General features: G+C 51.2%; 1 protein-coding gene across 1 annotated transcript in view; it reads right to left on the reverse strand.

Moving 5' to 3' along the window:
* The window catches only part of LOC143787589 (vitamin D3 hydroxylase-associated protein-like), a 225,711-nt gene extending 217,136 nt beyond the window's left edge, over nucleotides 1–8,575 (reverse strand). The window contains exon 1 of the mRNA XM_077276477.1: nucleotides 8,340–8,575. Coding sequence (XP_077132592.1) covers nucleotides 8,340–8,540 — 201 coding nt within the window. The 5' untranslated portion in view covers nucleotides 8,541–8,575. The remainder of the gene's footprint in view (nucleotides 1–8,339) is intronic.
* Between the last annotated feature and the right edge of the window lie 4,969 nt (nucleotides 8,576–13,544).

Below are 13,544 nucleotides of genomic sequence, written 5' to 3' on the forward strand. Positions count from 1 at the left end.
CACACAGGGCCGGCACATACACGATATACACGGGGCCGGCACATACACGATATACACAGGGCCGGCACATACATGATATACACAGGGCCGGCACATACATGATATACACGGGGCCGGCATATACATGATACACACGGGGCCGGCACATACATGATACACACGGGGCCGGCACATACATGATACACACAGGGCCGGCACATACATGACACACAGGGCCGGCACATACATGATACACACAGGGCCGGCACATACATGATACACACGGGGCCGGCACATACATGATACACACAGGGCCGGCACATACATGATATACACAGGGCCGGCACATACATGATATACACAGGGCCGGCACATACATGATATACACAGGGCCGGCACATACATGATATACACAGGGCCGGCACATACATGATATACACACGGGGCCGGCACATACATGATACACACAGGGCCGGCACATACATGATATACACAGGGCCGGCACATACATGATACACACGGGGCCGGCACATACACGATATACACAGGGCCGGCACATACATGACACACACAGGGCCGGCACATACACGATATACACAGGGCCGGCACATACACGATATACACAGGGCCGGCACATACACGATATACACAGGGCCGGCACATACATGATACACACAGGGCCGGCACATACATGACACACACAGGGCCGGCACATACATGATATACACGGGGCCGGCACATACATGATATACACGGGGCCGGCACATACATGATACACACAGGGCCGGCACATACATGATACACACAGGGCCGGCACATACATGATATACACAGGGCCGGCACATACATGATACACACAGGGCCGGCACATACATGACACACACAGGGCCGGCACATACATGATATACACAGGACCGGCACATACATGATATACACAGGGCCGGCACATACATGATATACACAGGGCCGGCACATACATGATACACACAGGGCCGGCACATACATGATACACACAGGGCCGGCACATACATGATATACACAGGGCCGGCACATACATGATATACACGGGGCCGGCACATACATGATACACACAGGGCCGGCACATACATGATACACACAGGGCCGGCACATACATGATATACACAGGGCCGGCACATACATGATACACACAGGGCCGGCACATACATGACACACACAGGGCCGGCACATACATGATATACACAGGGCCGGCACATACATGATATACACGGGGCCGGCACATACATGATATACACAGGGCCGGCACATACATGATACACACGGGGCCGGCACATACATGATACACACAGGGCCGGCACATACATGATATACACGGGGCCGGCACATACACGATATACACAGGGCCGGCACATACATGACACACACAGGGCCGGCACATACATGATATACACACGGGGCCGGCACATACATGATACACACAGGGCCGGCACATACATGATATACACGGGGCCGGCACATACATGATATACACAGGGCCGGCACATACATGATATACACAGGGCCGGCACATACATGATATACACAGGGCCGGCACATACATGATATACACAGGACCGGCACATACATGATATACACAGGGCCGGCACATACATGATATACACAGGGCCGGCACATACATGATACACACGGGGCCGGCACATACATGATACACACAGGGCCGGCACATACATGATATACACGGGGCCGGCACATACATGATATACACGGGGCCGGCACATACATGATATACACGGGGCCGGCACATACATGATATACACGGGGCCGGCACATACATGACACACACAGGGCCGGCACATACATGATACACACGGGGCCGGCACATACATGATACACAGGGCCGGCACATACATGATATACACAGGGCCGGCACATACATGATACACACAGGGCCGGCACATACATGATCTACACAGGGCCGGCACATACATGATCTACACAGGGCCGGCACATACATGATATACACAGGGCCGGCACATACATGATATACACAGGGCCGGCACATACATGATCTACACAGGGCCGGCACATACATGATATACACAGGGCCGGCACATACATGATATACACAGGGCCGGCATATACATGATATACACAGGGCCGGCACATACATGATATACACAGGGCCGGCACATACATGATATACACAGGGCCGGCACATACATGATATACACAGGGCCGGCACATACATGATATACACGGGGCCGGCACATACATGATATACACGGGGCCGGCACATACATGATATACACGGGGCCGGCACATACATGATATACACGGGGCCGGCACATACATGACACACACAGGGCCGGCACATACATGATACACACGGGGCCGGCACATACATGATACACAGGGCCGGCACATACATGATATACACAGGGCCGGCACATACATGATACACACAGGGCCGGCACATACATGATCTACACAGGGCCGGCACATACATGATCTACACAGGGCCGGCACATACATGATATACACAGGGCCGGCACATACATGATATACACAGGGCCGGCACATACATGATCTACACAGGGCCGGCACATACATGATATACACAGGGCCGGCACATACATGATATACACAGGGCCGGCATATACATGATATACACAGGGCCGGCACATACATGATATACACAGGGCCGGCACATACATGATATACACAGGGCCGGCACATACATGATATACACAGGGCCGGCACATACATGATCTACACAGGGCCGGCACATACATGATATACACAGGGCCGGCACATACATGATCTACACAGGGCCGGCACATACATGATATACACAGGGCCGGCACATACATGATATACACAGGGCCGGCACATACATGATCTACACAGGGCCGGCACATACATGATATACACAGGGCCGGCACATACATGATATACACAGGGCCGGCATATACATGATATACACAGGGCCGGCACATACATGATATACACAGGGCCGGCACATACACGATATACACAGGGCCGGCACATACATGACACACACAGGGCCGGCACATACATGATATACACAGGGCCGGCACATACATGATCTACACAGGGCCGGCACATACATGATATACACAGGGCCGGCACATACATGATATACACAGGGCCGGCATATACATGATATACACAGGGCCGGCACATACATGATACACACGGGGCCGGCACATACATGATATACACAGGGCCGGCACATACATGATATACACAGGGCCGGCACATAGATGATATACACGGGGCCGGCACATACACGATATACACAGGGCCGGCACATACACGATATACACAGGGCCGGCACATACATGATATACACAGGGCCGGCACATACATGATATACACAGGGCCGGCACATACATGATATACACAGGGCCGGCACATAGATGATATACACGGGGCCGGCACATACACGATATACACAGGGCCGGCACATACACGATATACACAGGGCCGGCACATACATGATATACACGGGGCCGGCACATACATGATACACACGGGGCCGGCACATACATGATCTACACAGGGCCGGCACATACATGATATACACAGGGCCGGCATATACATGATATACACAGGGCCGGCACATACATGATATACACAGGGCCGGCACATAGATGATATACACGGGGCCGGCACATACACGATATACACAGGGCCGGCACATACACGATATACACAGGGCCGGCACATACACGATATACACAGGGCCGGCACATACATGATATACACAGGGCCGGCACATACATGATATACACAGGGCCGGCACATACATGATATACACGGGGCCGGCACATACATGATCTACACAGGGCCGGCACATACATGATATACACGGGGCCGGCACATACATGATATACACGGGGCCGGCACATAGATGATATACACGGGGCCGGCACATACACGATATACACAGGGCCGGCACATACATGATATACACAGGGCCGGCACATACATGATATACACAGGGCGGTGATGTCACTGCTGTATAATATAACTGATATCTGGGGAGCGGTGATGTCACCGCTGTATAATATAACTGATATCTGGGGAGCGGTGATGTCACTGCTGTATAATATAACTGATATCTGGGGAGCGGTGATGTCACTGCTGTATAATATAACTGATATCTGGGGAGCGGTGATGTCACTGCTGTATAATATAACTGATATCTGGGGAGCGGTGATGTCACCGCTGTATAATATAACTGAGATCTGGAGAGCGGTGATGTCACTGCTGTATAATATAACTGATATCTGGGGAGCGGTGATGTCACCGCTGTATAATATAACTGATATCTGGGGAGCGGTGATGTCACTGCTGTATAATATAACTGATATCTGGGGAGCGGTGATGTCACTGCTGTATAATATAACTGATATCTGGGGAGCGGTGATGTCACTGCTGTATAATATAACTGATATCTGGGGAGCGGTGATGTCACCGCTGTATAATATAACTGAGATCTGGAGAGCGGTGATGTCACTGCTGTATAATATAACTGATATCTGGGGAGCGGTGATGTCACCGCTGTATAATATAACTGATATCTGGGGAGCGGTGATGTCACCGCTGTATAATATAACTGATATCTGGGGAGCGGTGATGTCACTGCTGTATAATATAACTGATATCTGGGGAGCGGTGATGTCACCGCTGTATAATATAACTGATATCTGGAGAGCGGTGATATCACCGCTGTATAATATAACTGATATCTGGGGAGCGGTGATGTCACCGCTGTATAATATAACTGATATCTGGGGAGCGGTGATGTCACTGCTGTATAATATAACTGATATCTGGAGAGCGGTGATGTCACTGCTGTATAATATAACTGATATCTGGGGAGCGGTGATGTCACTGCTGTATAATATAACTGATATCTGGGGAGCGGTGATGTCACTGCTGTATAATATAACTGATATCTGGAGAGCGGTGATGTCACTGCTGTATAATATAACTGATATCTGGGGAGCGGTGATGTCACTGCTGTATAATATAACTGATATCTGGGGAGCGGTGATGTCACCGCTGTATAATATAACTGATATCTGGGGAGCGGTGATGTCACTGCTGTATAATATAACTGATATCTGGGGAGCGGTGATGTCACCGCTGTATAATATAACTGATATCTGGGGAGCGGTGATGTCACTGCTGTATAATATAACTGATATCTGGGGAGCGGTGATGTCACTGCTGTATAATATAACTGATATCTGGAGGGCAGTGATGTCACTGCTGTATAATATAACTGATATCTGGGGAGCGGTGATGTCACCGCTGTATAATATAACTGATATCTGGGGAGCGGTGATGTCACTGCTGTATAATATAACTGATATCTGGGGAGCGGTGATGTCACCGCTGTATAATATAACTGATATCTGGGGAGCGGTGATGTCACCGCTGTATAATATAACTGATATCTGGGGAGCGGTGATGTCACTGCTGTATAATATAACTGATATCTGGGGAGCGGTGATGTCACTGCTGTATAATATAACTGATATCTGGGGAGCGGTGATGTCACCGCTGTATAATATAACTGATATCTGGAGAGTGGTGATGTCACTGCTGTATAATATAACTGATATCTGGGGAGCGGTGATGTCACCGCTGTATAATATAACTGATATCTGGGGAGCGGTGATGTCACCGCTGTATAATATAACTGATATCTGGAGAGCGGTGATGTCACCGCTGTATAATATAACTGAGATCTGGGGAGCGGTGATGTCACTGCTGTATAATATAACTGATATCTGGGGAGCGGTGATGTCACTGCTGTATAATATAACTGATATCTGGGGAGCGGTGATGTCACTGCTGTATAATATAACTGATATCTGGGGAGCGGTGATGTCACTGCTGTATAATATAACTGATATCTGGGGAGCGGTGATGTCACCGCTGTATAATATAACTGATATCTGGGGAGCGGTGATGTCACCGCTGTATAATATAACTGATATCTGGGGAGCGGTGATGTCACCGCTGTATAATATAACTGATATCTGGAGAGCGGTGATGTCACCGCTGTATAATATAACTGATATCTGGGGAGCGGTGATGTCACTGCTGTATAATATAACTGATATCTGGGGAGCGGTGATGTCACTGCTGTATAATATAACTGATATCTGGGGAGCGGTGATGTCACTGCTGTATAATATAACTGATATCTGGGGAGCGGTGATGTCACTGCTGTATAATATAACTGATATCTGAGGAGCGGTGATGTCACCGCTGTATAATATAACTGATATCTGGGGAGCGGTGATGTCACCGCTGTATAATATAACTGATATCTGGGGAGCGGTGATGTCACCGCTGTATAATATAACTGATATCTGGGGAGCGGTGATGTCACCGCTGTATAATATAACTGATATCTGGGGAGCGGTGATGTCACCGCTGTATAATATAACTGATATCTGGAGAGCGGTGATGTCACAGCTGTATAATATAACTGATATCTGGGGAGCGGTGATGTCACTGCTGTATAATATAACTGATATCTGGGGAGCGGTGATGTCACTGCTGTATAATATAACTGATATCTGGGGAGCGGTGATGTCACCGCTGTATAATATAACTGATATCTGGGGAGCGGTGATGTCACCGCTGTATAATATAACTGATATCTGGGGAGCGGTGATGTCACTGCTGTATAATATAACTGATATCTGGAGAGCGGTGATGTCACTGCTGTATAATATAACTGATATCTGGGGAGCGGTGATGTCACCGCTGTATAATATAACTGATATCTGGGGAGCGGTGATGTCACCGCTGTATAATATAACTGATATCTGGGGAGCGGTGATGTCACTGCTGTATAATATAACTGATATCTGGGGAGCGGTGATGTCACTGCTGTATAATATAACTGATATCTGGGGAGCGGTGATGTCACTGCTGTATAATATAACTGATATCTGGAGAGCGGTGATGTCACTGCTGTATAATATAACTGATATCTGGGGAGCGGTGATGTCACTGCTGTATAATATAACTGATATCTGGAGAGCGGTGATGTCACTGCTGTATAATATAACTGATATCTGGGGAGCGGTGATGTCACTGCTGTATAATATAACTGATATCTGGGGAGCGGTGATGTCACTGCTGTATAATATAACTGATATCTGGGGAGCGGTGATGTCACTGCTGTATAATATAACTGATATCTGGGGAGCGGTGATGTCACTGCTGTATAATATAACTGATATCTGGGGAGCGGTGATGTCACTGCTGTATAATATAACTGATATCTGGAGAGCGGTGATGTCACTGCTGTATAATATAACTGATATCTGGGGAGCGGTGATGTCACTGCTGTATAATATAACTGATATCTGGAGAGCGGTGATGTCACTGCTGTATAATATAACTGATATCTGGGGAGCGGTGATGTCACTGCTGTATAATATAACTGATATCTGGGGAGCGGTGATGTCACTGCTGTATAATATAACTGATATCTGGGGAGCGGTGATGTCACTGCTGTATAATATAACTGATATCTGGGGAGCGGTGATGTCACCGCTGTATAATATAACTGATATCTGGGGAGCGGTGATGTCACTGCTGTATAATATAACTGATATCTGGGGAGCGGTGATGTCACTGCTGTATAATATAACTGATATCTGGGGAGCGGTGATGTCACTGCTGTATAATATAACTGATATCTGGGGAGCGGTGATGTCACCGCTGTATAATATAACTGATATCTGGGGAGCGGTGATGTCACCGCTGTATAATATAACTGATATCTGGGGAGCGGTGATGTCACCGCTGTATAATATAACTGATATCTGGGGAGCGGTGATGTCACTGCTGTATAATATAACTGATATCTGGGGAGCGGTGATGTCACCGCTGTATAATATAACTGATATCTGGGGAGCGGTGATGTCACCGCTGTATAATATAACTGATATCTGGGGAGCGGTGATGTCACTGCTGTATAATATAACTGATATCTGGGGAGCGGTGATGTCACTGCTGTATAATATAACTGATATCTGGGGAGCGGTGATGTCACTGCTGTATAATATAACTGAGATCTGGGGAGCGGTGATGTCACTGCTGTATAATATAACTGATATCTGGGGAGCGGTGATGTCACCGCTGTATAATATAACTGATATCTGGGGAGCGGTGATGTCACTGCTGTATAATATAACTGATATCTGGGGAGCGGTGACGTCACTGCTGTATAATATAACTGATATCTGGAGGGCGGTGACGTCACTGCTGTAGGCTGTTATTACACTGTATAACATGCGGAGTGCAGTATAATAAATGGTCACCTGCTCGCTGAGTTGCGCCCGTGTCTTCTCCATTCTCTGTAGAGCCATCTCTCTTCTCTCCCGGGCAAATTCAATCTTATTCTGGATCCTCCTCCCGGCCAACCATCGAGAGAGCAGCCACACGGAACCAGCCGAGCAGCCGAGCAGCAGACACAGAACACGCGGCTCCTGAACGTCCAAACCTCTCCACGCCGTCATCATGACTGAGAGACTACAGGCAGGACGGAGCAGCACCACACAGCATGTCCCCGCCCACAGCCAATCACAGACGGGTAATACACTGAGAACGCGCCCACAGCCAATCACAGACGGGTAATACACTGAGAACGCGCCCACAGCCAATCACTGCTAAACAGGGTGACTAGGACAGGAGACTACAGTCTATTACTCCCTGTTATCAGCCATTACCGGGGCAGACTGCTATCTATTACTCCCTGTTATCAGCCAGCCATTACTGGGGGAGGTGACTGGAGGACAGGAGTCAGTCACACCCTGCTAGGAGTAGCACTTGTCTCGTGAGCTCCAGCACTTTCAGGAGGAGGCCCAGAGTCGGCCTCTCTTCTCCCCAGGGAGAGGCAGGCTTCCTGGGAGGCCGGCATGGCTTCCCGGGCTTCTGTTCCCCGGTCTGTGCCGGCGGGGGACAGAGAGCAGCAGCAGCAACCGGCCCAAGAGGGACTGAGGAGGTCGGGACGGGTGAGAAGAAACATACCCACCTATACCAACCCTGAGACGGCTCATCGTCCGCCCAGAGAGGGAGACAGGGGCACCCCAGGCCCCAGGAAGGAGAGCCCAGGAACATCCTGGGGGGAGAGGAGCTCCGGCGAGTCCACGGGTGCCTTCTCCCGAGTGGTCGCCATGCTACGTGAGTACGAGGACGCTGGCAAAGCACTGACCGAGCTGGGGGAGGGGCTGCGGGAGGCTCGGGTCCTGGGCGCCCGGGCCTCTGGCGGGGAGGGGCCCGTGGCCTCCCGGGGGTTCGGGGCCCTCAGAGATGAGGTGGTCCGGTTAGTGCTCCTCCGGGAGGGGATTGAGAAAAGTGCAGGTCCCTTCCTGGAGAGGTTTAAGAACCAGCGGCAGTTCTCAGAAATGAAGGGGTTAAATACCTCAGGAGAGCCGCCAGCCGGCGTCCTAAGCGACGAGGAGGAGGAGGACGCCGATGTGGTCGTGACTGGAGTCCTACAAGCTGGAACCAGCCGGGAGAGTGAGCCGCAGAGCCGACAACAGGGAAGCGGCCTCCCGGCACGGCAGAGGACTCCGACAGCACAGGCTGGAGTGTCAGCGGAGGAAGAGGAGGAGGGCGGTCTGCTACAGGAGATCCGACAGCTGGAGTCTCCAGTGAACCTGGACCGCTTCTCCTTTGGTGAGGACGAGCCAGCAGAGGAAACCCAGAAGAGGAAGAAGAAAACGAAGGAGACCGCACGGGAGGTGGTGAGTTACAGATATGTACTGATGGATGATGTTACACCTACCACCTCCTGTGTAAACCCCACCAAACCTAAAGGCACGGGCTCTGCAGTGGGTCCGGGGCACAGGCAAGGTGGGGAGAGGAGGAGGACGTCCGGCGGTGCTGCCGTCTGTGCGGGGAACAGTGCAGGGGGCGAGGCTGGGGAGGTACTCACAGCGCCGGACATAGGGGACCCCGAGGAGTTTCCCTCCCTGCCCTCTGCGGCTAAGCCGGTTATCACCGGGGCCGGGGAGGGCGAGGGGGATGTCCACGCCGTTTCGAAAGGGGGACGGTGTGGGCAGAGTCCATCCCTGCTCACTACGGCTGAGCCGGCCGACGCCGGGGCTGTGGGGGGCAGGTCCGAGGAACATGGTGCGGCGAAAGGGGGGCGCACTGTTGTGACAGGGGCGCAGTGCGCCTCAGAGAAGAGGCACGCGGGTGCGACAGGAGAGCAGCGTGTCCAAAAAGGACAGAAAAAGGATAAATCATCTGCAGGGAACACTGGGCGCCCTGCTGCGACGGGGGGACAGAGTGCTCCAGCACCCAAATGTGACACCAGGACCCCGAAGTCTGTGGGTGCAGGGCAGGGGGCGCCCCCCAACAAGCAGCGGGCCCAAAATAATAAAATACAAACTGCTGCAGTAGGGGGGCAAGGCGCTCCAGGGTCACAACAGAGCTTCAATCAAGGGAAAGCGGGTGTGGTGCTGCACCCCTCCCCCGGTCCAGCAGGTGTGAGTGCAGAGAAGCCAGACACAAGTGACGAAGGAATGGATGTGACTGTGGAAGGTGCAGAGAACACTGGGACAAATGGTGGTGACAATAATGGTAAAAAGTGATGGGAAGTGGTGGCAATGGTAAGGGTTATGAAAGGAGCTGTGCAGGAAATGATGGGAGTAGTAGTGTAGTGAATGGTGGGAGTAGTGGTGGAGTGAATGAGGAGAGCATTACTAGTGTTGGTGGAGGGGAAGCAGGTAGTGGTCCCGCTGCCCCCTCCCGGTCTCGCCATGAGCTGGCTCGGGGTCACCCCGAATTGCAGGGTTTCCTCCTTGTAGCAATATCCCGCCAGAACTCAGGAAGGTGACCGTTTTGACCAGTAACAAGTCACTTTCCTGTGTCGACATCTCCACCTGGGTTGGACGAGACGGCAATATCGTCGGTATTCCCGAGAAGACCCTCGACGAGCATGGTATCTGGTCAGGAGCCTGTACCTTCATGGTGAAATTGAAGGTTTCAGGAAACACCGTTACCCATATCCCTTCCTCAACATTTTTGGGGAGGGACAGGATCTTGATTTTCTACCGGGGGCAGCCTAAGGTCTGTCACAGGTGCGGCAGCCCCACACACTTCAGTGTGCAGTGTATCACCCAGAAATACACAGTTTGGGGACCTCAGCCATCTCGCTGCTACCTGTGGCAGGATTAGGTGTAACTTGTGTGGTGACCTCGGTCACCCATTCAGTCGCTGTCCGCGTTCCTTTGCCAATGTGGTCCTGAAAGCGGCGGGTGCGGGACAGGTGAAAGCCAGGACTAATCTCACCAGTGAAGGGACCAGTAGGGGCGGAGGAGGCAGGGAACCGGTGAGGAGCAGGCTGCCGCCATCCAATATCAGGCAGCAGAAGCAGTGCCATGGGAACAGGGGGCAGGGAGTAATGACCCTAAACTCTGACCCAGGTGCTTCACTTGCAGCTGAGGATCCTAAAGACAGCGAATTGAGCGAGTAAGTCAAGAGACTTGAAAGACAGGAGCAAAAGGACACCATGTCTGCCCAGGAACCTTCATCCAGTGACAGTCTGGATGAGGGAGAAGGGGAGTGGTCACAGCAAAAGGAAAAGGGTAACAGGAAAACAACTAAGGATAAGAGGGGGTCCGGGCCTCCTCCTTGGAGTGCGACCCCACTAACTCTCTAGCCTTGATCCAGGTGCCATTGGAAGGTCCAGACGTCCCCCCTCTGGTGGAAATCTCTAACAGGTTCCGGGCCCTCCAGGACTCCCCTCCAGAGGAGGACGATGGGGATCCGGAGGTTGCGGACAAGGTTGTTGGGGCTCAGGTCGCTGGGTCTGCTTCTTAGGGGGCAAATACAAAGCCTTCTGGGGGAGGACTACCTCAGGACCACCAGACAAGAGCCAGAGTGTATGTAAGGAGAGAATGGATGAGTATTTGTCTTAAGCGCACTAAAAGCTCATCATTGTCAGAGGAAGAGGGTGAAACTCTTGGGGGTGGGAAGAAAAAGGCTATCTAGTTCAATCAATCAGGAAGGTGGCACCCACCCCGTTGACACTGGCAACCACTAATGTTGCCAGCATGAAGTCAGAAGTGGCAAGGTACACGGCCTTTCATTTTTCGACCAGCTTGACGCCGACATTTGGTTTTTGCAGGAGACCAGGTTGACTGACCTATCAACCATGTATAAAGCAAGGCGGGAGTGGAGGCACGGGCCCTCCTACTGGTCTCTTGCGGCCGAGCCGTATAGTGGGGTGGCGGTCCTTTTTAAGACCGCAGTGGTTGAATGCAGATGATTGATCGAGTTAGAAAAGAGGAGATGCGTGATCCTAGATGTCTCCATGGGGACAGGAGCTTCGGCTCATTTCATCTATGGTCCCCAGTCCAAGTGGGACTGCAAGCATCTCTTCATGAAGATCAAACCTTTCTTATTTTCGAGTCGGCAGGTGGTCTTTGGAGGGGATTTCAACAATGTCATGAGACCCTGTGATAGAGGAGGTTCCGGAGACCGGCTGACTTATGATTGCATCGCGCTAAATAGGATAGTAAGTGAGGCATGCCTGGTGGATGTACACATCCGGCACTACACAGGCCACGTGGGGTTCACCTTTTTTAGAGGTAGTCAGTGCAGGTCTAGGTTAGCCAGGTTTTATTTGAAGGAGGCAGTCTCCTCGCCATTGTCGGTTGTGGAGTTCACCGATCACTGTTTGATTATGTTTTCTCTGAGCGTTACAGAGACTCCTCGAATGGGAAGAGGTTATTGGAAGCTGAATTCATCACTCCGTGAGGAATAAGCTGTAAGTCGGTCCTTTGAGGAATTTCTTCGCAAGAGGAGGCATTGGTGGTGATGTCAGAAGTGGAGAGCTACTCGGAGGCATCCGGGTCCAAGGTCAACCAGGACAAGTGTGAGAGTCTCTGGCTGGGAGGCGGGGATCCTGCGTTTGATCTTCCGTACACCCTCCCCGAACCCCAAGAACATGCCAAAGTCCTAGGCATCGAATTTGGCCAGGGTGATTACCCCACGAAAAACTGGGAAGGCAGAATGAAAGGTGTCGCCCAAAGAGTGGACCAATGGAAGGGTTGGTCTTTGACCCTGAGGGAAAGGGTTGACCTGTGCAAAGCTTTCCTGCTCCCCTTGCTAATCTACTTGGGCAGCGTCTGTGTTTTGCCAGAGCTTCTCTGGACACAGGTCTACAGTCTGTTCTTCCAGATGTTATGGGGGAATAGACTAAACCTAGTCAAACGGGAGGTCACTTACCGCACGAGGAGACTAGGGGGGTTGAATATGGTGAACCCAGTGGTGTTCCTAGTGAACACCTTTTTGAAAGTTAACGTGGCAAACCTCTGGAAAGAGAGGGCTCCTCCATGAGTATTCTCCAGCAAGGGATGGTTTCAGCCTTTCTTCCAGGAATGGGAGACAGGGGGAAGATTGAAGGATCTCCGCACACCGCACGGGCATCTCCCGGCTTATGTTACCCCGGTTCTGAAAATGATGCGCCGGTGGGGTCTGGGAATGTGGAAAGTGAGGTCCCTCCCGAGGAA

This window comes from Ranitomeya variabilis, chromosome 8 (genome assembly GCF_051348905.1).
Source record: "Ranitomeya variabilis isolate aRanVar5 chromosome 8, aRanVar5.hap1, whole genome shotgun sequence".
Classification (NCBI taxonomy): Eukaryota; Metazoa; Chordata; class Amphibia; order Anura; family Dendrobatidae; genus Ranitomeya; species Ranitomeya variabilis.